The 25879-nt window shown below is 34.3% G+C and overlaps 1 protein-coding gene across 1 annotated transcript in view; it reads right to left on the bottom strand.

Moving 5' to 3' along the window:
* Window positions 1–25879, bottom strand: part of Lemd3 (LEM domain containing 3) — a 65605-nt gene that overhangs the window by 25967 nt on the left and 13759 nt on the right. Inside the window, exon 2 of the mRNA XM_046430706.2 lies at window positions 2337–2374. Within this exon, the coding sequence (XP_046286662.1) occupies window positions 2337–2374 (38 nt within the window). The remainder of the gene's footprint in view (window positions 1–2336; window positions 2375–25879) is intronic.

Raw genomic sequence — 25879 nt, 5'->3', positions numbered from 1 at the left:
AATGAAAGTTCTGAAGTGTTTCTCATCTGAAGAAGAGACTGATTTCCCTTTTATTCTATCTTTTGATCATACCCATCCTTATCCTCCTTTCAAAAACAAAATTTAAATATCTGGTACCTGTCCTCTGTGATTATGTCTTTAATAAACACAAAAGACTTGATAATAAACTTTATCTTCTGAATCACAGATATTTCTTTTACCTAGATAGCTGTTAATAACAAAACCAACTGGATTCCAAAAATACCGTTATATTCTCAAAGAATTCAAGCACTCAGAAAGCTCAACTATCATTTTTTTCCCCAAAAATCATTTTTCTGATGTAAACTCATTCAAAGGGATGTCTATATATTACAGGGCCTAAAGTGCTATCCAAATGACCAATTAAGTAAGATTGCCATGATATATGTTATTAAGTATAAAATATATAAATATTTTATATTTATTTATAAAGAAGGAAACAGTCTTGTATTCCCAAAGTTCAGTGAGTATATTGTACTAACGTTAAATTTTGATATTGTCATATTGCTAAACTCAATACTGCAACTGATTAAATCAACTTTATTTTATTTTATTTATTTTTTAATTTTTAATATTTATTTTATTTTTTTTAGTATTTGGCGGACACAACATCTTGGTTTGTATGTGTTGCTGAGGATCGAACCCGGGCCGCACGCATGCCAGGCGAGCGCGCTACCGCTTGAGCCACATCCCCAGCCCCTCAACTTTATTTTAAATGTCATCACAATAGAATGTTATTGAACATAATTATTTTGAAAAAAAATAGAAAGGCTTTGATTCAATTAGTTTTAGTAGCAGATACGCTAAAGTAGCAGAAAATTTGAAAAGTATACAAATAAAATTTTTAAAGTTACATTCTTATTGGTTTATAGTTTTATTACACTCTTCTCTTCTCTGTTTTTCAGACTGCCTCCTAACATTTCAGTCTGAAATGTCTAACTACTAGCTTCCTTTATCTCCCCTACAAACTGAAGACCTAATAATACAAAAAAGCTTTCAAGTAACTTTAATTAAACAAAAATAATTTTATAATTTAAACTTGCTACCTTCTAATTGTTTGTTTTTAGTTAGGTTCAGATTACTGTTTTTCTATATATATCATTTCCTAAAGCAAACATTTAACTCATGAGGTTGAAAAACCTGTAGGGTAACCCTACCAAAATTTTTCTCATATACGGTCAACCTTTAAATATTTCTCTCCTCTATCCTCAACCATTTTCTCTTCAATGACATTTTTAACTATTATCAACCCTTTGATTAAATGATAATGGACTTGAAACACCTAGCATGGTGCCTGGCAAAGAATAAACACTAGTGTAAGTGAACTGCCATATAAGTGAACTGCCATTATCTTCATTATAATTATTACTATCATTCAGAGGCTCAGAACTTCAGTTTACCCCAAGGGGAAAATTACACAGAAGGATATAGTCCTGTATTCCCAAAGTTCAGTGAGTATATTGTACTAACCTTAAATTTTGATATTGTCATATTGCTAAACTCAATACTGCAACTGATAAAGTCAACTTTATTTTAAATGTCATCACAATAGAATATTATTGAACATAATTATTTCAAAGGTTCACTCTTAACAATTTAATATTTTGTGAGTCTGATTACTTCTTTATTAAACATTCTTCCATTCAAGTACGAAAACAAACATTTCTATATAGTCTATGTAACTGTCAGTTGCTATAATAAAAAATTAACAAGGTGTGCATTATTGTATATATGAATGCATATGTGTATATATATATTAAACACACGTACATATATAAAAGATTAAACATCTTAACCTTCAAAGTACCTATAATAATGGTAAGTGAAAAATGTTTTTATGTAAATAAAATCTAGGTTAAAATTATCGTAGCAAAAAAATTTATTATAGCATTCTTTGAAATGAACTCTTTTTAAATCCTTTACTGGCTAGGCATGCCAATTTATGATGTGAAAGATTCAGAGACAAGATGAAGACAAAGAGGACAAAAACTGCTAAGGCATCCAACAATAAGACAAAGACACACTTTTAAAACTTAATACTTTAATACATTAATACTTAAGTGTAAGACCCAGATCCATAGAAAACATGTTACTTCCATTTTACTTAGCAGTTGGCTTCAAAATGATAAACAGTTCAATCCTTAGGAGAAAATATGTGTCAAATTTAATCACATTGTAGTTAAGGAATACTCGGAATAAGAAAATGTATTTTTTTGAGACTAAAAGAAACTTAAAAATTATTATTTTTAAAGTTGTCATTTTAATACTTTCATCATAAAACATAATACAAAGTATCAGTATTATGGTCTTTTACTTACTTGTATTTTTCCAAATGTTTCATCAAAGGGGTTTTTTACTATCAAGGAAAAGAAAAAAAAAAAGAACTATTAGCATCACTTAAGAATTTAAACCCCCCTAAACAAGCCCACTGAAATGCCAGTATATTCTTTACTAAAACCAAATGTAAATATGCAAACTGATGATAATGAAAGGGAAGTGATTTTTTCAGACATACTCTAATGACCATTCTCACTCTGAATTCACAATTTTCTCATAATCATTGAAAGTGTTTTTGTGTCAGGCACTGAATGCAAGTACCAGCTTTACTACTTTTTACAACATCCCTTTAAACTAATATCTACTTAGCCACTCTAAGCTATATTTCTTCTTTTATATAAGAGGGATAACAATGATCCATCTACTTTACCTAATTGTTGTCAGTATTAAGATAATCCATAAAATGCCTAGTATAGTGTCAAGCACTTAATATATACTAATGCATACTACCCATTATTACTGTTAATGACTGTATCATGCTTGCACCTTAACTTGATTTCTCTTCAAAATGTAGACTACAAGTAGTTAAGTAGTTTACTACTTAACTACAAGATGCTTTAAGTTTTAAATATTTAGAATTCCAACTTCTAAAGAACATCTTCCTCATCTTTGCTAACATATGGAAAAGTAGAAAGAAAAAAATATACTGATCAAAGTAGCTAAGAATTAGGTCTCGCTGTTAAACAACTAAGAATTTCCAATAAAATATTAAATTATAATGAAAGGATTTCATATTTTCCATACAATCTTCCTATCCTTTCCCCCCATAATAAATAAGTAATGGTTGAACATATATGGCATCTCAAGATTATTCAGAACCTTCTATCATCTCTCTTTATAGTATATGCAAAAATATTCAAATTTGTCAGTTGAAAACTTTTATATATGTTATAGATTATATATCTATATAATCTAGGTCACAACTAAAACTAGCTGATCTTACAAAGTAGTTCACACTGACCAGGTTTCCTTTCTGAGATGCTTTTCTATTTTTATTTGAGAAAACAGGAAGTCCCATAGGAACCAGGAACTGCCTGATTCTAAGAAAGTTCATCTGAGAGAACAGTTTAACAAGGTACAATAAAAAAGCAAGAGAGAAAAAAAAAACGTATCCTGTTATCATCACAAGAGATTTTATTTTGCTAATAGATTTTTGGACAACATTTTCCCATACAACAAAACGACTTTAATACCATGGAAGAAAAATTTTGGGAAAATAGATAATCAAAAGAACTTAAAAGGGGAGTAGAAAGAATGTAACTTAGAGATTAAAAATTAAAAATCAAAACACATGGATTGAAATACTTTTTAATAACATTTTTATGTAAAATTTCAACAGTTTGAAATAAAGCTATAGTTAATTCCATACTACCAAAAATAATACCTTGTCAATCTACTTAACATAAATTTATTCTGTATAGGAAAATGCATGCAGTTCTAAATAAAAATGATAGCATTATTTTTTCATTTTATACAAGTATCACTATGAAAGCATATCAATAAATAAGAATGTTCTACCACCAGACTGCTCCACTGTGAGTTTCTCACAACAGAACCACATTTCATCCACCTTTATATGACTAAAGCCAAGACAGTACTGGACATAGAGTTAGTGCCTGAAAAATGCTGATGGTGCTACCTGGGTACTTTGTGTGCTAACACCAAAGCAAAAAATGTATTTGACAAGAAGCTAGAAGAGGGTAAGTTCTGAGCAAGTAAGAAGGTACAGGGTGGGATAACACAGAGAAAGCTAACAAGAACAACAATTTTGCATAACATATCTAAAAAGCCAAGAGGATACTTTCTTCCCTATGCAACTTGTTTCCCCATATTGTCACCTATTAAATTAACAGACAAATTTATTAAATTAACAATGGTAGAAGTAAAACATAGCCTTAAGTTTCAGAAGGAAACTATCCAAAAAAGCAGAAACTCTAAAACCCCTCAAATTTTTGCAAGAAGTATCTTGATATATCTAACCTTTTTTCCTCCAAACCATTTCTGTATTTCTAAAAACACACCAATATCTTATCCAAATTACAGAGTCTTTAACGGAAATAACACACATTGTTACCCCTAGTAAGAAAACCTAACACCAGTTCCCAATTAGGCAACTATAGAAAAGAAAACTTATTTCAAAAGCAGCCAGCAGCAAAACTTTGCCACATCATTTATTATGTTTCTTTTCTAGGAAGACCCAAGAATGAATTATATATCTTATCCCATATTCTAAAATAATAGTAATGCCAAGATGGTATACTTCAAAATTTACTCTTCTAACCCTCTAAAGGAACAACTTTTTTAAACCTGCTGTCTTCCTTTATACCATACAACTCCATCAGCTTTTCATTATTGCTTTTCCTCAATTTCTCCTCATTTGGCCATTTCTTCTTCAATGTTTTTGTTCAGATTATTTCAAACCTCAAATGCACCAAACAATTTATGTCCATAATCTTTGTACATGTCTGTAATATTCTGACTTCTCTTTTTATTAAATCTATCCTAATGACTAAAAATCAAATTCCTCAAATGTTTGTTTAATTAGATCCCTCAAAATCTTCTAATGACTTCCCATCACATTTTGCCAAAGGAACTAATTCTTGTGATATTTATTAGACACGTACTAGTTTCTCCTTTTCCAACCCTTTCCCACCAATTTCAAAAACATTACCAGTTTTACTGATCCTTTCATTAACTGCAAACTTTATTCCATTCTTTTAAGCTGAAATCAAATATATCAATCACTATGAATTCCCAGATAAACAGGAACAAATTATAAACTCAACTATAGGTCGATATACTTCAAAGTACATGCTTATATTAACCAATTAAATAAATGATCTCTCGAAAAGGCTCTGTTTTGGTTTCACAGTGCCAGAAAAGTCAGAGACTTTATAAAAGTTCTTCTTAATAGCTCAGGGGATAACAGTGTATCCATTTAACAAATTTTTATTGAGAACTTCGAGTTAGACAATGGAAATTTGGCACTTAAAAAAAAAAAAAAATCCCAGGCTGGAGTTGTAGCTCAGTGGTAGAGCACTTGCCTCACAAGTGTGAGGCACCAGGTTCAATCCTAGCACCACATAAAAACAAATAAAGGCATTGAATTCACATACAACTAAAAAAAAGATTTTTTAAATCCCTGCCCTCATGGAACTTTGTCCCAATAGGATCTGAAGAGACAATGAACAAATCATTTTAAAAATACATATATGTCAGATGATTCTAAGTTCTTTGGAAGGAAAACAGAAGGAATAGTGCTTGATATGATAGGGGGAAGCAATTTTATACAAGACATTCAGAGGAAGCTTATTAAGATTGCATTTGAATAGAAACCAGAGGAAATAAGCCATGTGGATATATAAAGTTTGATGCTTATAGATAGAAAAAATAGCCAAGTCTTAAAGGTTATGAGGTGGTAACATTTCAAACCACATTACTCCTGGAAATGGAAGGAAACCAGTATGGCTGGATAGAGTAGATGAGATAAGAAAAATGAAGTCCAATCAATAAGATTAAGGAAATAAGTCAGTACAGAATCTGAAGGGCTTTGTACTTTAAGAGAAACACCTCAGAGAACTAGGAGTATGTGTTACCTGGCTCATGCTTTAAAAGACACATGCAATAAGGGGCAGCTCACTCTCTGGCTTCAGCGTCCTAAGCATTGAAAACATAAAGGATCTGCTATTTATGGACCCAGAAAAACAGGTAATAGTACATTCAGGATTCTTCCAGCTTTTCTAGAACAAAAAATATTTTCCCAGGAAGACTCTAGGCCTTTGATCTCTCAGCTCTTCTTCATACCTGAACAGTTTCTATTTTATTTCTCCTGTCTTGAGGAACAAGGCAGCAGCTATGCTCCAATCAGGAAGGATATCAAACTACTGTAACTTATTTTAACTTCCCTCTTCTCAGAATCCCTGTAAATTTGTTCTCAGTATCTTTACTATCTTTTAATTTAAAATCTCTTCTTATCTCAATGCTTGTATACTGGGTACTAAGTATATACTGAACAAATAGAAGCTTGAAGGCACACTGAGCCTCACTGAGTAACACTTCACCAATGTCAAAAAGGTACTATAGTTCTGAACACTTGTACAATCTTCTCCTTGAATAAAATGGAAATTACATTTACTGAGCTCTTAGTATGTGCCAGGAATAATACTGCTGTCATATAATCATTTCATCCTCACATTACCACTGTTTTAGAGCAGGGAGTAATCCCATTTTTGTGAACAGAGACAATGAAATGTAAGATTAGGTTGTTTCCTTTAGGTACATGCAGCTGGAATTCAACAAGACCAAATTTAAACCCGAGTACAAAATCTACATTCTTTTCATTATAGAAATAACCACAGAAAATACTTATTCTGTTTGATTTAAGGAAAGCACTATCAAGAATGTTCAGATAGGAAATCATTAATTTAATCTCCTTATAACATAATGCATCAAAAAGGACAAAAATGTGGATAAGAGGGTTGAAGAATATGCTGTTGGCTCCTAGATGAGAAAAAACTTATCTCTGAAAAAAGCTTTCTTTTGCAGCCTAGGAAAATATACATAATATAAAGTGTCCTATGTCTGCCATGAGCAGAATTACTCACTCCCCTTCTCTCTGCAGCAACAGCACTCTGTTCATAGGGCTGCTTTGGAACTTAACACATGGCATCCACTTAAAATAACCATAATTTCTAGTTTAGATATAGTATCTGGTTTAGATATACTATATCTAAACATTTTCATTTGGCTTCATCTTGCAACATAAAAGATTCACAAACATCAAGTGCCTACTAAGTGCCAATCATGCTAGCTGCAGGAGATCAAGAAATGAATAAATATAAGCAAGCCCTGCCTTCAAATTCTAGACAGCAGCAATTCTAGCAACATGGGCTTCCAAAGGCAACCTCTTAAATTCTAAAGTTCTATGAACTTAGGGCTAGCTAGGTTTTAATCTTAGGAAAATTCAAGTCATCTAGGCAGTTAAATTCAGCTCCTTGCTCTCTAGGTTATATCTTTTTGCAAAGAGATATTCAAATTCTTAAATCTCATCTCTAGTATTAATGGTTTAAGTAGAACATAATTATATATAAAGAAGGTAGGGGGAGTAGTGAGAGGCTGAGAGGGAATGTTTCCAACAGCTGCAGAACACTGCACCTGTGTTGCAAACACTTCTGCATTTCGCCATCAGCTAGACTGATCTAAATATGGACAGGGTGAACAAGGCAGGACATTCTTTTTCAACACAGCATTTTGCCCATTTGTTCTCTGAAAATTTTCCAATTGTTTCATGGCTTTATTAAAGACATGTTCATTCTACAAGACAAGCTCAGTTTATTTGATGTGTACTTAGCAAATCAGACAAAAATTATCTATTGTCTACTATAAAACTCGCCTAAAGTAAACGCTTGATCATCCTTGTTTTACTCATGAATAACCTTTCAATGTAATACCATCTATCTATCTGGATTATAGAGGTCTAAATCTAGAAAAGGATAATGAGTGAAAGAAAAAGGAAGGAGAGTGTTATAGTTTGCATGAGGTGTCTCCCCAAAGCTCCTGTATTAATGGAGGAATATTCAGAGGTAAAATGATTAGATTATGTGAGCTGTAACCTGTAATCTGATTGGTCCACCTCAGTGTGAATGGGTGATTAACTGTAGGCAGATAGGACATGGATGGAGGAGGTGGGTCACTGGAGTGACCCTATGAGGGTGCACCATCCCCTACAGCCGCCCCCCCCTCGGCTTCCAGGCCATCCATGAACAGACAGTCCTCCTCTGATGCACCCTTCCGCCATGATGTTCTGCCTCACCCTGAACCCAGAGCAATGGAGTCAGCCAACCATGGACTAAAACTCTGAAACCATAAGCCAAAATAAATTTCTTCCTCTATGTAGTTCTTGTCAGGTATTTTGGTTACAGCAATGAAAATTGATTAACAGTGATAGGAAGAACTCAAAAGCTCTCCACTTCTCATATTCTACAGGTCTTCTAGTTTTTCATCAGTCTCTGGTTTAAGCTTTAGTTTTTCAGCTAAAGCTCAGGAAATAATGCCAAAAGTAAATAAATGGGATGGCATCAAATTAAAAAGCTTCTGCACAACAAAGGAAACAATTAGGAATATGAAGAGAAAACCCACAAAATGGAAAAAAAAAAAACTTTGCTATTTTTCTGATGGAGGATTAATATCTAGAATATATAAAGAACTCAAAAAACTTTACACCAAATAAGTAAATGACCTAATTAATAATAGGGCAAATGAATTAACACTTTTCAAAAGAAGAAATACAAATGACCAATAAATACATAAAAATAAACGTTCAACATCATTAACATTTAGAGAAATGTAAATCAAACTACCCTGAGATTTCATCTCACACCAATAGCAATATTAGTCATCAAGAATACAACCGAGGGCTGGGATTGTGGCTCAGCGGTAGAACGCTTGCCTAGCACATGTGAGGCCCTGGGTTCAATCCTCAGCCCCACATAAAAATAAATAAATAAAATAAATGTATTGTGTCCAACTACAACTAAAAAATAAACATTTTTGTTTAAAAAGAATACAACCAATAATAAATGCTGGAGAGGATGTGAAGAAAAGGAACTTTTGGTGGGAGTGTAAATCAGTAGAACCACTATGGAAATCAGTATGGAGGTTGCTCAAAAGACTAGGCACAGAACCACCACATGAACTGGCTATTCGGCTCTTAAGTATTTATCTTAAAGAATTAAAGTCATCATACTATAGAGATACATGCACACCCATGTTTATAGCAGCACAATTCAAAACTATGGAACCTAGGTATCCATCAACAGATGAATGAATAAAGAAAATGTGATATACACAATAGAGTTCTATTCATCCGTAAAGAAAAATGAAATTATGTCATCTGCAGGAAAATGGATGGAACCAGAGACCATTATGTTAAGTGAAATAAGTCAAATCCTAAAGGTCAAGGGTCATGTGTTTTCTGTCATTATGTGGATGCTAGAGAAGAAAAACAAAGGGGGATGGGGCGGCAGATCTCATGAAAATCAAAGAGAGATCAGTAGAGGAAAAGAACCAAAGGGTGGGAGGTGGAAAGGATGAGGGAAGAGCTAGAGAGTGATATTGGCCAAATTATATTGTTATACTGTATGCATGTATGAATATATAATGATAAATCCCATCATTATGTACATCTATACTATACCAATAAAAATGGGGGGGGCTGGGGATGTGGCTTAAGCGGTAACACGCTCGCCTGGCATGCACATGCACGGGACTCGATCCTCAGCACCACATAAAAATAAAGATGGTGTGTCCACCGAAAACTGAAAAATAAATATTAAAAAATTCTCTCTCTCTCTCTCTCTCTCTCTCTCTCTCTCTCTCTCTCTCTCTCTCTCTCTCTCTCTCTCCCACTTCCTCTCTTTAAAAAAATATATTTTAAAAAATGGGGGGGACGACATTATGGTCTCTTTCAACCTCATGATCATCTCAAAGTCTCATATGTTGTTCACCATAAAAATGAAGATGCCCTTGGGGAAAACTGATACCAGATTATAAATGAAAGTACTTATCTTTTTACTCAACCTCTAATTTCACATTGGAATTGTATCCCAAGTTTGGGATCTCTGTAACAAAAATTATAAGAAAAACTTCTAGCCACAGCCTGCTCAACAACAGTTTATGGAACATATTCTATGTACCATGCTCTGAAAACATGCTGCTTTGGGAATAGTAGAGGTAGAGATAAAGTATGAGATATAAAGTACCAAAACTAATCTATGGATAAAAAAAAAAATCAATAGAGAACTGATTGGACTCAAGGAAGTTTTAGAGGTGAAGGTAATGTTCTATACCTGTAGGAATTTAAGTTATACAGCTCTATGCATTTGTCATGTATCTAATGGTACGTTAAAGACCTGAGTATATAAGTTTTACCCTCCCCCAAAAAACCCAATATCTAGTTAATAATATGCATGATGTATATAAGGATAAGGTATATCAATATCTTCAACTTACTTTAAAATACATTTTTAAGCCAGGCATGGTGATATACACCTGTAATCCCAGGGGCTGGAAAAGCTGAGGCAGGAGGATTTCAATTTCAAAGTGAGTCTCAGGAACTTAGTGAGACTCTGTCTCAAAATAATACATTTTTTTAAAGGGCTGGGGATGTGGCTCAGTGGTAGAGTGCCTCTGGATTCAATCCCTAATACCAAAAAAAAAAAAAAAAGATGAAGAGGAGGAGAAAATACATTTTCAAGAAAAAAAAAATGAATGATGGGTGGATAAATAGAGTGCAAATAAGATCCAAAAGAAATACTGAAATTTTCAACAGCAGAATTTAGGTAATACGGGTATATGAGTACTGACAGCACAATTCTTTCAATTTTCTGTCTAAAAATGTTCATAATAAAATATTAGGGGAGGAAAATATAAATATATAAAATGTATGCTTTAGTATTAAAATGCATTTTTAAAAAACAAGAAATATGTGTTGGTAGTGCTACAATCTCATCAGAGGTCTTGAGTTTCCAGCCTGGCATATAAAAAGCTCTCAAATTTCTCCTCAGTCCTGACAAGAAGAGTTGAACAAAGTGAATAATCAACAACTCCTCATATCCACAAGATAAGCAAGGTTATATGGCAACCTGGTACTGGCAAAAATGGAGAGCCCAAGTGGCAAGTAGAGAATCACTATCTAGCTGAACAAAACACACAACTAGTTATTTCTGAGCAGCTACCTCACAGGGAACCAGTGCAGGACAGGAAAACCTGAATTGTACTTGACAAACTACTGGTGGTTCATTGTGAACAACACGGGGAGGTATACTCCAATAGGATAAAATCATATACGGCGCCCACACTTTTATGAGCTCTGCCTCCAGGAGCTTTTCCAGTTCCTCACAAAGGATATCAGAGAAATATCCCCATGTACTTCTATTGGGTGGAGAGGAGAGGCAATTTTAAAATATGCCAGTCATTTCTGTTCCTAAAATCTGTCCTCAGGAGAAACTAGTTAATTAGAGCCTAACCTGCTGGGTTTTAGCAGAGGCTACATGATCTGGGAGAAAAGAAACACACAGGAGAAGGGAAATGTTCAATTCAAGACCACTCTAGCCATCAAGTCCCATTTGCAGGGTGGGGGTAAAGTTAATAATCCAGAGGTACAGGCTCTAGAAATATGAGACCTAGTCAGAGGACTACAGAATGCTCTCTTGCCCTCAAATACAATTTACCACCGCATTACTAGACTTATGTACTACAATACCTTTTACCCAGTTCATTATGTCTGGCTATCAAGAAAAAAATTACAAGTACAGACTAAAAGGAAAAAAAAAAAAAAACAATTGAAGACACAGAACAAGTATCAAAACCAGACTCACATATGGCAGGGATGTTGTAATTATTAGACTAGAAATTTAAAACAACTATAATTAACAAGTTAAAGTAGTCAATGTGCAAAAACAGATGGGCAACATGAGAAGAAAATTTTAAGAAAGAAACAAAAAGAAATGCTAATCATCAAAACCACTGGATCAGGAATGGTACAGTGCCTGTGATGGGCTTGAATGGACCCAGCTTGAGGAATCTTAATAAAACTCTAAAACTGAAAAGCAAAGGAGGAAAACAAAGACTGGAGGGGAAAAAAAAAATCTAAGAACTGTGAAACAACTACAAAAAGTATAACATTTTCAAAATGAAAATAACCCGAAGAAGAAAGAGAAAGAGACAAAAGCAGTACTTTTGACATCATAGCCTGAAATTTCTCCAACTTAACGTTAACACTAATTCACAGATCCAGGAAGTCCAGAGAACACTAAAGTGAGATAAATGCCAAAAAAGCAAAACAAACAAACAAAAAAACACCTAAGCATATAATTTCAAACTATAGAAAACAAAAGATAAATGAAAAAAATCTGCGGGACACAGTGGTACACACCTGTAATCTGAGCGGCTCAGGAGGCAGGAGGATCATAAGTTCAAAGCCAGCCTCAGGAATGGCAAGGTGCTAAGCAACTCAGTGAGACCCTGTCTCTAAGTAAAATACAAAACAGGGCCAGGGATGTGGCTCAGTGGCCGAATGCCCCTGAGTTCAATCCCCGGTATCCACTCCCTGATCACAAAAAGAAAAAAATTCTAGAAGAAGCCACAGGAATCACTTCTTGGGCTCTTGGCTAAGATCAAGTAAAAAAGCCACAGGAAAAAACATGTTACCTATGGAGGAATGAAGAATGATATACAGTAGTCAAAAGAGATACATCTATACTATCTTTACTAAAGTACTAATCAAGTTGCAGAATCAGCCTAGGTGCCCATCAGCAAATGAATGGATAAATATGACATAAATATATACACAATTAATTATTCAGTTATAAGGAAAAATGAAAACAGCTCATTTGGAAGTAAATGGGTGGAACTGCAGGTTATCATGTTAAAAAAAATAAACCAGACACAGAAAGATAAGCATCACATACTGTTTCTCATATATGGATACAATTAAAGCATGAAATATGTATGAAAATGTTGCAGCAAAACCCATTAAACTATGTAATTAATAAGTTAATATTTATAATAAAAAGAATGACATCAACTCCTCTGAAACCATGTATTTAAGTAGAATAAATATTAGGGTGTTCAGAGAAAATAAGCCACCAATCCAGAACTCTATGCCCTGCAAAATGACCCTACAAGAGTTAGAAATAACAGAAACTTTTTCTGAAAAACAAAACTTGAGGAAATTTGTTGCTTAGTAGACCTGACTTGTAAGAAATATTAAAAGAAGTCCTTTAAAGAGAAGGAAAATGACGCCAGTAAAACATTTGCATCTATATCAAAAAAGGAAAAGAATCAGAAAAGAAATAAGTGAAAGTAAAATAAAACCTTCATTTGTCTTATTCTCAATTAATCTGATAAGTTTGTTCGAGTAATAACCGGAACAATGGATTTGATTGGATGCCTAAGCATGTCTGTGTGTATATGTATAAATGTGTACTTACATATTTTTATAAATAAATAAAATGAAGGATAGCAATGAAACAAGGCAGAAAGGGAGAAATCAGGCCTATTTTCTTATTAAGAGTTATATCTGTGAGGCAGTACAGTGTTATATGAAAGTGGACTTGCATTAGTTATAAATGTATAATGCAAACTACAGCATTACATAAAAAGAAGTCTGATATGCTATGAAGGGAAAAAAATGAACTTCAAAAAAAAGCTCAATTGAAATCACAAAGGCAGAAAAGGAGTGGAAGGAGTGGAAGACAAGAATAGGAACAAAGTTCAAGGGCAACAAATAGAAAACAGTAACAATTACAGCAGATATCAATCCAACTGTCAGTAATTAAATGTTAAGTCAAATGCACTAATTAAAAGATCAGAGTCAATCAAAAAAACAAGAATCAAATATATGTTGTTTACAAGAAACTCACTTTAAATACAAAGAAACAGATAAGTGAAAAGAGATGAAAAAAGTTGTACAGCGAGGCCCAGTGGCACACACACCCTGTAATCCCATAGGCTCAGTAGGCTGAGGCAAAAGGACTAAAAGTTCAAAGCCAGCCTCAGCAACTTAGCAAGGCACTGAGCAACTCAGTGTGACCTTGTCTCTAGAGAAAATATTTTTAAAAGGGCTGGGGATATGGCTTAGTGGTTAAATGCTCCTGGGTTCAATGCCCAATACAAAAAAAAAGCTGTACAATGCTAACACTAATCACAAGAAAGTGGAAGTGTGTTGAGAGCCAGTTTAGTCGGAATGACACCTGGCATTTTGCTAGAGGGAATGGTTGAAAGGTGACCCTGCTCTGGGATTAAGGCGGATCCTGCTGCCTCGGGCGCCCGCTACTTTGGAGTTCCTGTTGAGTTCCTGAGGGGTTCTGAGAGAATAGACGCGCGCGAGTGGAGCCCTGTGGAGGCAGTGTGTTCCAGGGAAGTGTGTGTAGAGGGCCGGTGAGAGTTCGGGAATAAAGGTTGCTGTTTGAACCTACAAGGCTGTGTGGCGGCTAGGTTATTTTGTGCCCAGCCAGATTGCGGCAGAAGTGCATGTGTTAATTTCAAATACAGCAAACTTTAGAGCAAGGAAAACTGTCACGGCATTCCACATCAATAAGTCCAAAAGTCAGAACAATACTTAATGTGTATATGCCTAACAACTCAGAAATGAACAGAGCTGGACAGGAGGAAAGCAGTAAGAACATAGTTGAACTCCACAACACTGGATGTAAAGGTTACTGTTGCTTTATCCAGCAACAACAGAACACACATTTTCCTCAAGTTCACATGGAACATTCACCAAGAAGGCCCACATTCTGGGGCATAAAACACAACTTAAGAACACAAATCATAATAGGTCTGCTACCAAATCACAACTGAATTAAACTAGAAATCAAAACAAAGATAGCTAGAAAATCCCAAACAGTTGGAGATGAAACAACACACTTCTAAATAATACTTGGGTCAAAGAAGAAATCTCAAGAGAAATTTACACTTTGAACAAAACAAAAATAAAAACACAACTTTTCAGAATGTGTGGGATTCATCAAAAGCAATGCTTAGAGAAAAATTTATTAATGAATGTGTATATATTGTAAAAGAAAGACCTAAAATCAGTCATAAGCTTCTACCCTAGAAAAACTAGAAAAAGAACAAATTAAACGCAATATAAGCAGAGGAAAAAGTTACAAAAATTAAGGTAGAAACCAATGTAACAAAACAGGAAATATAGAGAAAAATAAATGAAATCAAAAGTTGATTCTTTGAAAAGATGAATGAAATTAATAAGGCTTTAGGCAGATTAAGACAAAGACATAAATTACTAATACCAGAAATGAAAAGGGACATCACTATAGATCCCACGAACATTAAAAGAAGGAGTCCTAGAAACAAGTCTGTGTCCCCAAATTTGATAACCAAGATGAAACTAACCAATTCCTAGAAAGATATGATCTGTCAAAACTCACAGAAAAAAAATGAACATCTGAATAGGCTTAAATCTATTAAAGAATTTAAATCAGTAATTAATAATCTTCCAAAACACTGTGCTCAGATGGGTTCAATGGTGAAATCTACCAAAAATTTAAGAATGTATATCAATTTTCTATAATCTTTCAGAAGATAGGAGAAGGAATATTTATTTAACTCATTCTCTATGAGGCCAGCATTACCCTAATAGCAAAACCAGACAGACATTATAAGAAAACTACAGATAAACATCTCTACAAAATCTTCTACAACAGTAAATCAAATTCAAGAGCATAGGGCTGGGGTTATAGCTCAGCAGCAGAGGACTTGCCCAGCATGCGTGAGGCCCTAGATTTGATCCTCAGCACCACATAAAAATAAACAAATAAAAAAAGGCATTCTGTCCATTTACAACTACCAAAAGAAAAAAAAAATTTAAATAATTCAAGAGTGTAGCCTGGCACACTGGCTATAATCCCAGTGGCTCAGAAGGCTGAGACAGGAGGATCACAGTTGAAAAGCAGCTGCTGCAATCTAGCGTGGCCTAAACAATGCTAGAGCAGGTTAGTGAAACTGTCTCAAAATTAAAAAAAATAAATAAATAAAAGGGATGTGGCTCGGGAGTAAGTGCCTGGATTCAATCCCTGGTACCGACAATGTATAAAAAGAATAATACACCAGACCAAGTGGCATGTATTTCATGTATGTAGGGTTTAGTCAAAAATCAACTAATGTAATTCATCGCCTCAAAAGACCAAAGAAGAAAAAAAAAAATCACAAGATCACATCAGTAGATGCAGAGAGACATTTTAAAAACTCTCAGTAACCAAGAAACAGAAGGAAATTCCTCAACTTCACAAATGAAACCAAAAACAATAAAACCTATAGCTAACACTATACTTAACTATGAGATATACACAGCATTCCAACTACCATCAGGATCAAGGCAAGGATGTCTCTTTTCATCACTGCTCTAACAAATGGATCACAGACCTAAATGTAAAACCTAAAACTTAAAACTTCTAGGAGATAAGAGAAAATCTAGATGGTCCAGGGATGAGCAATGACTTTTTAGCTATAACACCAAAGGCATGAAAGAACTGATAAGCTGGACTGCATTCAAATTTAAAATTTTCACTCTGCAAAAGACATTGTCAAGAGAATCAAAACAGAAACCACAGACTGTTAGAAAGTATTTGCAAAATGTATCTGGTAAAGCACTGTTATCCAAAATATACAAAGAATTCTTAAAACTCAATAATAACAAACAATATAAAAAAATGGGTCAAGAACTCAACAGACGTCTCCAAAGAAGAAAAGACATTCTATATCATGTCATCGGAGAAATGCAAATAAAAACAAGAAGATACCACTACATACTTCTCAGAATGGCCAAAATCCAGAACACTGACATTATCAAATGCTGGCAAAGCCATGGAACAGCAGGAGCTTTCATTCAGTGCTGGTGGGAATGTAAAACGGCACATCCATTTTGGAAGAAAGTTTGGTATTTTCTTATAAAAGTAAACATACTCTCCCAATATAATCAAATAATCATGCTCCTTGGTATTTACCCTAAGGAGGTGAAGATTTAGGTCCACACAAACACCTGCACATGGATGTCTACAGCAGCATTATTCATAATTATTCAAACTTAAAGCAACCAAGATGTGCTTCAATAGGTGAATGAATAAACAAACTGTTGTACACCTAGACAATAGATTATTTATTCAGCACTGAAAAGAAATGAGCTATCAAGCCATAAAAAAAAAATGGAAGCAGCTCAAATACATGTTATTAAGTGAAAGAAGGCAGTCTAAAAAGAGCACATACTATACAATTACATATGACATTCTAAGAAAGGCAAAACAATGAAGACAGTAAGAAATAAAATCAGTGGTTACCAAGGAGTTAAAGGGGATGGAGAGATAAATAGGTGGATCACAGAGGAGTTTTAGGGTAGTGTAACTAGTCTGAATGATACTATAACAGCAAATAAATGTCATCATAAATCTGTCCAAGTCCTTACAGTGTATATCCCCAAGAGTAAAGCTTATCGTGAACTATGCACTTCAGGTAAAAATGATTCATCAATGTAGGTTCATCAATTGTAACAACTGCACCAATTTAGTGGAGCATGCTAATAATGGGGAAAGTCACATATGTGTAGAAGTAGAGGTATGTGGGAAATTTCTGTGCTTTCTGCTCAATTTTTTTTGCTGTGAATCTACAAGTACTGTAAAAAAATAAAATCAAACTAAAATTTCTATCAAAGAATTGTTAAAGATTACTTCAAAACCTAAATACATCAGTTGAAAACCTCAATTTTAAAAGCTGCAGCTTAACACACAAAAAAAATTTTCTTTCAATTCAATCTAAAATATTTATAAACTGCAAACAGAAAACTCCTCCTCTTGCAAAAACAAAGTAAAACAAACAAAAATTGGAGTTGTAATTTAAAGGCTTTTCTATTTTTTTAAAGTAAGGTCTCACTAATCTTATACAATTCACATAATTTACACTACAAATAAATCTTAAGTTCTTTTTACTAAAATAACTAAGAAACAACACATTTTTTCTAATGTTTTGACTTTTCTGTCAAAATATGTAATTTTGTCTAGTAGTCTTAAAAGTAAATGTCCACAAATATTCATTAGCTATTTTCTGAAGTGCTTATTAAGTTAGTGAGTTGAAAGTAATTCACCTATCAATGATTTTATAGAACTAGTCTCACTTATCTGAATAAAATATGACTAAATTAGAAAGTTAGATCCCTATCAAATCAAGAGAATACCAAAATACTATACATTTAGAAACCTTTAATAAGGCTATTTCTTCCAAAAATGAATAGATATCACAATAGAGATACACAATTCCAAAAAATTTTCCATAGGATTTATAATTCTTAAATTTGACTAGTAACTAAAATTGAAGTTTCCATGCCCCCCAAAAAAGTATACTCTGCGGGCTGGGGTTGTGGCTCAGTGGTAGAGCACTTGCCTAGCATGTGTGAGGCACTGGGTTTGATTCTCAGCACTATATACAAACTAATAAAAAAAAAATAAAAAAGGTCCATCAGCAACTAAAAAATTTTTTTTAAAAAGTTTACTCTGAACAAAGACTTTCAGACTTAAAGAAAATATCAACAATTTGAAATAAAATACAAAACTAATAATAAATTCCCTACACCCTGAGCCTTCATACAAAAACAAATCTCAGTGGCTCAAAGTTCTAAAGGAAACAATCAGGCTGCTATCTCCATCTAAACTTGCCAAAGACGTGCCTGCAGTTTTCCCAAATGCTGGAAAGAAAAACAGTAGATAGAACATATTCAAATAAAGACAAAGCAGCATGTCTACTTACTATACTGCTCAAGGTCCAAAACTTTTGAGTGTTCTGCCTTTCAGTACTTTCAACAGATTTCTTCTTGAAAATTATTTTTGTACATTTGGCAGTTAAATTAAATTATTGCAGAGTGACAAGTGAATAGAAAATAAAAATAAGACGACCCACAAAGGTTAGATACAAATCTATAAATAATACCAGGCATCTGTGTGACAATTAACTTGGCACTCAGAGGAGTTTATGCTAATGAAATACTGTAATTTATTAAATATGATGGCAGCTCACTGTTCTAAGAGATTTTTAAACATTAACTGTTACACACTAGAGACTGACTGTAACACTTTCTCAAGGTTTACGTTACAAGATTACAAGTGAAACTTGCATTATAACAAGGTCTGTTCTGAAAGAATACTGCTAAAGGAGAATTCGGAGGCCCAAAAGGGATCTGGGATACACTATACAGCCTATCTCAAGAGCAATGCAATAAAACAACATGAATTTCCCATACAATTTTAAATATAGTAGGTGCCTAACTTAGTAACTGTTAGAGTTTGAATGTGTCTCCCAAGTTAATGTGCTAGAAATTGAAACCCCAATATAACAGAATTGAGAGATGGGATATTTAGGATAATTACCTAATTAGGTCATGAGGGCTCTACATTATCATGCAGAAGTGGATATATTATTATAAGAGAGGATTTGTTATAAAAGCAAGTCAACTTTTTCTATGGCAGAAGGTAGAAAAGCAAGAGAGGGCACGCATGATACACCAAGGCCCTCCAGATGCAAGCCACTCAATCTGGGACTTCCCAGCCTTCAAAACAATAGATAAATAAATAAATAAATCTGTTATTTATATACTCAATTTCAAGTATTCTGTTATAGCAGCTCAAGAGACTAAGACAGTAACAGTCTAAATTACAATGCATATGCTTGAAATCTTAAATGACTATCACCAATTTAATTTTGTGTTGCACATAGATAATATGCAAATAAGAAAACCAGAGAGTCTGCAGAGGAAAAGATGTAATTAGGACTGAAAAATACTAATGACAGTTTTCATTTCACTCATCAAACAGGACTAAGGAATACTGTTTTGATAAAATGGAAAAGGGCCTAATATGTCTAGACAAAGCAGAGATTGACCAAAATGAACATCTGAACTAAATTTGAAGCTAAGATTATCATTGAGAAATGTGCTTAAAAGTCACATCTCTTCTGACCTTAGCTCTAAAAGAGAGTAGACACAGATGAAAAGTTACTTAGCAAACAGAGACATTTACAAATGTCATCAGTAAGTCAAAAACAAAACCACTGGATAAAACAACCATTCAAGCAGTTATGACATGTGGCAAACAGGCTAAGTAAGACTTTTGTTGGTTATATAGAACCTTGGAGTAAAACTATGCTTCTATATGAACACAACAGACAAAACATACAGCATAAAATAGAAGCATATCAATTCTCATCTAATATCTTCTAATTTCTACAACTTCTACTTATGTCAAAGTGGGAGAATACAAATGAGTACCATGTGAAGGAATGCTTAAAAAAATGATACATGCAATTCCTCATCCATTCTACTCAGTGACCTAGACATAACTTAGAGATAGGAGATATAACTACTGTCAAGCAAATAAGGAAGTCCTTAATCTGAGCTTATCTCTGTAAGTGGAGCTCCAACATAAGTAAACCAAAACCCAATTCAATGTAAGCAGCAAAATGAGACATAAATTTAACCTATTAGAAATTGCCAACTAACCTCAAACTAGGGTTTTTTCATACTAACCAAAGAGAATTTCTCTTCCACATTCAGCTATAAATGTTCACTGCCTACAGTGCTGTGGAATAGAGCTTTCTGAATCTCTTCTGGTTCTAACTGATGCCCAATTCATGACTTCTTATTTTTGATTTGTCAAAAGTTTTATGTTCTTTTAATATTATGCTATTTCTTAAGCTACTCTCAGTTTCCATATAGCTTTTACAGTATACTTGAAGCACCGAGTATGATTTTAATGTTTAAAGATAAATAATCGTCCTTAATGCTTCATTAAGTATTTTTGAAAATCTAATCTTACACTGAAGAAAAACAAATGTCCTTTTTGAGAGACCATATAAAATACACAGACCATGCTTTCAATGGAATTTTTGAACACATTTAGTTTTTGCTTCATGCTCTTTACTTCATGCAATCAGTATACACCAGAACTTGAAATTTAAACTTATGTATGACTGATGTATTAGTACTCTTTTAAGAAAACACGCAAGGCATTTTGAAAACTTGGATTAGGACTAATCTCCCTACATAATGTCTGCTATGGTCTGAATAAGTGTCCCCAAAAGGTCTATGTGTGAAAGCTGTGGCCCTCAGCCTGTGGTCCTACTGAGAGGTAGGGGAATCTTTTAAGATGTAAGTTCTTGTGCGAGGTCTTCCAGTCACTAGTAAACTTAAAGGGGATATTGGGAACCTAGACCATTCCTCTGACTCTCCTTCACATCCCTGCCATGAAGTAAATGGTTTTGCTTCACCAAAGCCTCCCTGCTATAATGTGCTATCTCACTACAGTCCCCAATCAACAGGGTCAATCAATCAAGAACTGAAACCTCTAAAATTGTGAGCTGAAATAAATCTTTTCTTAGTTGATTTATCTTAAGTATTTGTTACAGTAATGGATGGAAAGCTAACACTATCTCTATTCATTTAACTTTATTCATCAAATACTTTTTGAATAGTCAAAATCTAGGTATTAGGAGACACAAAAATGAAAACTCATATAACCTTTCCTAGTGTAACTGATAGTGCAGTGAGTGATTCTCAGTACTTAGGGAAGGCACAGATCTCTCTGAGAATTAAATAAAATCTGTGGACCGTCCCTCTCACAAAATGCAAACACACACACGCACACACACACACACACACACACACACATTTTTTCCCCAAACTTTTCATACATTTCAAGGAGTTACTGTTCACCCGGAGTCCATTTATTGCTTCATTAAGATTTATGGATCACTGGATCACTGTTTTAAGAGCTCCTGGTCTAGGAGAATATCAAGCTTTTTGTTTTTTTCAAAGGGCAAGTGGGAACAACTTCAAAGGAAATTAAAAAAAAAAAAACTCTTTGAGAAGACATAAGATCATGCAGATAATATAGTTTAAGTACAAAGATTCTATAGTGAGAGTCATAGTATCTGTATTCAACTCTTGGTTCTGCCATTTACTGACTCTAGATAAGTTTCTTAACCTCTCTAATCCTCAGCTTCCTCATCTAAAGATGGAAACAGTAATACCTGGTTCTTAGAATTTTAAGAATTAAATGAAATAATGCAAGCAAAACTTAACACAGTACCAAGAGAGTTTTAAGAATTAAATGAAATAATGCAAGCAAAATTTAACACAGTACCAAGACAGAGGCACTTGCAAATACACAGACCGAGTTTTTCAATTTAATTCACTCCTCAAGCTTTTCTGATTTGAGTTTACATGCATCCTCACAGTAAACCCTCAATTTCTTGAAACTGTCTTTATGACCAAAAGAGCCCAACAAAAACATTATATACTCCCACATTCCACTGTGTGAGCTAATGATTTCTAAAACTCCTTCAAACCCTAAGATAATCTTAGGCGGCAAAAATGTTGATTTTAAATTTAACTGCTTTTATTCAATTTCATGTAACCTCCCTTCCTTCAGAACCTGGATTTATTAGCAAAAACATAAAAACAAAAGCATAGCAACCACACTGTAATAAATTGGTAGAGTTGACTACAGAAGAAAATATGTAAAAGACCTTGTAAATTAAAGTGCAAAAAAATTATTTATCTATATTCATGTTATGCCTTCTTTAGCTAGCAGATGGACTTGTCAGAATTTCTTCCACTTTAAGCAGTTTGTTCTTTTTCTCAAATTGTACACCCTACTATAGCCTATTTAATCTTTTTTTAAACATCCAAAACATGCTTACATAGTTTTATTTATTTCCCTCTAATATTTATACTATAGTTCTTATCACTAAGCAGATACTGATGAACTCTGGCATCTTTATTTTAATCTCTACAGAAATTATTAACCAAAAAGAATTTTAAAGAATGTAGTATGTGTTTACAAGAGAAAAAGAAAGAAAAGCAATTTCTACCAACTCAACAGAATGTTGCACACCTATTTTTAAAAAATGCATTCAGACTGATATTCTGTCCAAAATAAAATTCAAGCAAGACACTAAATTGCCCAGGTTTCTCCCATTTTCCAATCCAAATAATATAAAATTTATTTAAAGATGCAAAATATTTTCAAAGTAATTGGGAAATACTTTACCCTTTTTTCCTTCTTGACATAATTAAAAAACGTTTGTATTAACTTCAATCTAGTATAATTTTTAAAATTTAAAAATCTCTGGAGCAGAGAGATATCCAAGATGGCAGAATAGAGAAGGTTGCATTCCTGGCTGCTCCAAGGTGTGAAACCAATAGACAGGCAACTTCTCCCCAAGGTGGGTGAACAAAAAAAAGTGGAGGGGAGGGGAGAATTATTGGAACTTAAAACTGGACATTCAAAGCAGACCTGAGACATGGAGGTTGGACATAATAAAATAAGGGGAAAAAAATCCCCAGTGGCTCTGCTGTTACCACAGCTAGGCCAGAAGCTCCAGCCAGAGGGATCCCTCCATGAGCACAGTAGAGGGATAAGGAATTTAGAAAACCCACATTTTTGGGAGACCCATGGCATGTCTAGGTACAGAGTGTTTAGAGACCAAGGACATTGCCCAAGAAACCTGAAGGAATTGCTACACAATACTTGGGGGGGGGGGGGGGGGGGGGGGGGGAAGCTGCCATTTCTCCAGGCAGCAAGGGAGGACAAAGGAAGGAATCATTCTGCAGCTTCCACTGAGAGGTCCAGCAACAGAGAGACACAATTCCTGGCAAACCAGAATTTGGCCGGAAATATAGGTCCAGTAAACACACACTGCATAACATAGTGAACAGAAGAAAATCAAATGTGGAGAGAGTTTCCACAGGGTACAACTAGCAACGAAAACCCACCCAGCTCTACCCTTCCCGCTCCCAATCTGACTGCTTACAGACCAGCTGGGAGATACACTGGGAACTCGGAATGGCAGGGGCAGGAAAAACTGTTTGGAGACTGAACCCAAGACCAGGAAAGGTGGAGTCTGCAGATGATGTAGGGGACAAAGAAGTGGCTCCCCCACCACACGAGTGGAACCTAGGGGAGCTCTCTGGAGTAAAGTCTTCCAGCGTGGACCAGGAAATACTGGGTGATGACGGAGGTACGCTGATTTATAATCTCCAGACCAATTAGCATTCAGCAAAGAGGCTGAGTCCACCTAACCAAACCCATCTATGGGATTACTTCTATCACTCCAGCAATCCAGAGGTTGGAGCATCATACTCCAGAAGACCCTACCTAAAACTGCTGAAAAGAGAAGCTGAGCATATTTTGAACTCCAATTTTCATCAAGATTTTTTTTCTTTTCATTTTTATTTTTTTTAATTCTTCTTCACTGATTAATTGTGACCTTAAAGCTACATGCACATTTATACAATTTTCTATTTTTTTATTCTTATCTCTAGCATTTTTAAAGCCAGTTATATTACATGGATTAGTAATATAATTAGATGTTCACAAAACATTAGTAATATAACTAGATGTTCACAAAAATGTATGTTTTAGTTTTGTTTTGTATTATTTTATTTTTAATTTTTTAAAATTTTTGCTTTATAATTTTTTCTGTTTCCCTGTCTCTTTCCTTCTGCTAACAGCCAATCTCTTTCACTCTTACTTTAATCTTTTACTTGTCTTCTCTCCTCCTCTTATAATCATCACATCCTATATCACATCTATTCTCTCCCTGTTCACCATTTGAAAATGTTAACCCTTCTGCAAACTTGCTATTTTTTATTATAGGCAATAAATGATCATATCATTTCTGTTTATTGTGATAATTAACATTGTAGAGGTCACAGTAGAAACTATTTGGTTTATTCTGTAACTTGTTTGCATTGATCATTGTTGTTATTTGTCTCCCCCTAAACAGTGAGATACTGGAAACTTTCAGAGACACTGTAAATCCACAGGGTAGAAACTCTACTCCCTCAGATCCATACTGTTAGATGGGTAGACACACAAACAACGTGAAAAAGAAAGGGAACAAACTGCCAAGCAAACCAAGATATTCCAACTATAGAATCCATGGACACCATAGTGGAAGAAATGTCAGAGAAGGAGTTTAAAATGTACAGTTAAACTGATCTGCAAAGTAAGAATGATGTAAGAGAGCAAATACAGGTAGCAAAAGATGACTTCAATAAAGATAGATAGATTCTGGGGGGAAAAAAAGAAATCTAGAAATGAAGGAAACAATAAACCAAATGAAAAATTCAATAGAAAGCATCACCGATAGAAAAGAATCACCAACAGACTAGACCACTTGGAAGATGGAACCTTAGACAATGAAGACAAAATATATTGAGAACAGAGTTGACCATGGAGAGAATATAATAAACCATGAACAGAACTTCCACGAAATATGGGATAACATGAAAAGACCAAATTTAAGATTTATTAAGATAGGGCTGGGAATGTGGCTCAAGCGGTAGCGCGCTCGCCTGGCATGCGTGCGGCCCGGGTTCGATCCTCAGCACCACATATAAAACAAAGATGTTGTGTCCACCGATAACTAAAAAATAAATATTAAAAATTCTCTCTCTTTCTCTCTCTCTCTCTTCCTCTCTCTCTCTTTAAAAAAAAAAAAAAGATTTATTAAGATAGATGAAAGCGCAGAAATACAAACCAAAAGAATGCACAATTTTTTCCATGAAATATCAGGAACATTTCCCAAAGCTAAAGAATGAAATGGAAAACCAAATACAAGAGTCTTATAGGACCCCAAATGTGTAAAATTACAACAAAATCAGACACATTATATAAAAATGCCAAGCATCCAGAATAAGGATAGAATTGCAAAGGCTGCAAGAGAAAAACATCAGATCACATATAGAGGGAAATCAATAGGGATCTCAGCTGATTGCTCAAAGCAGATCCTCAAAGCTAGGAGGAATAACGCATATCAAGCTCTGAAAGAAAATGGATGCCACCCAAGAATCCTATCTCCAGCAAAATTAAGCTTCAGATTTGAAGATGAAATAAATATCTTCCATGATAAACAAAAATTTTAAAAATCCACAACCAGAAAGCCTGCACTTCAGAATATT

This window comes from Marmota monax, unplaced genomic scaffold, assembly GCF_021218885.2.
Source record: "Marmota monax isolate L192 unplaced genomic scaffold, Marmota_monax_Labrador192_F-V1.1 WCK01_AAM20220418_F8-fsc00056, whole genome shotgun sequence".
NCBI lineage: Eukaryota > Metazoa > Chordata > Mammalia > Rodentia > Sciuridae > Marmota > Marmota monax.
Note: the sequence above shows the minus strand (reverse complement) of the source record. Positions and strands in the feature narration are given on the sequence as shown.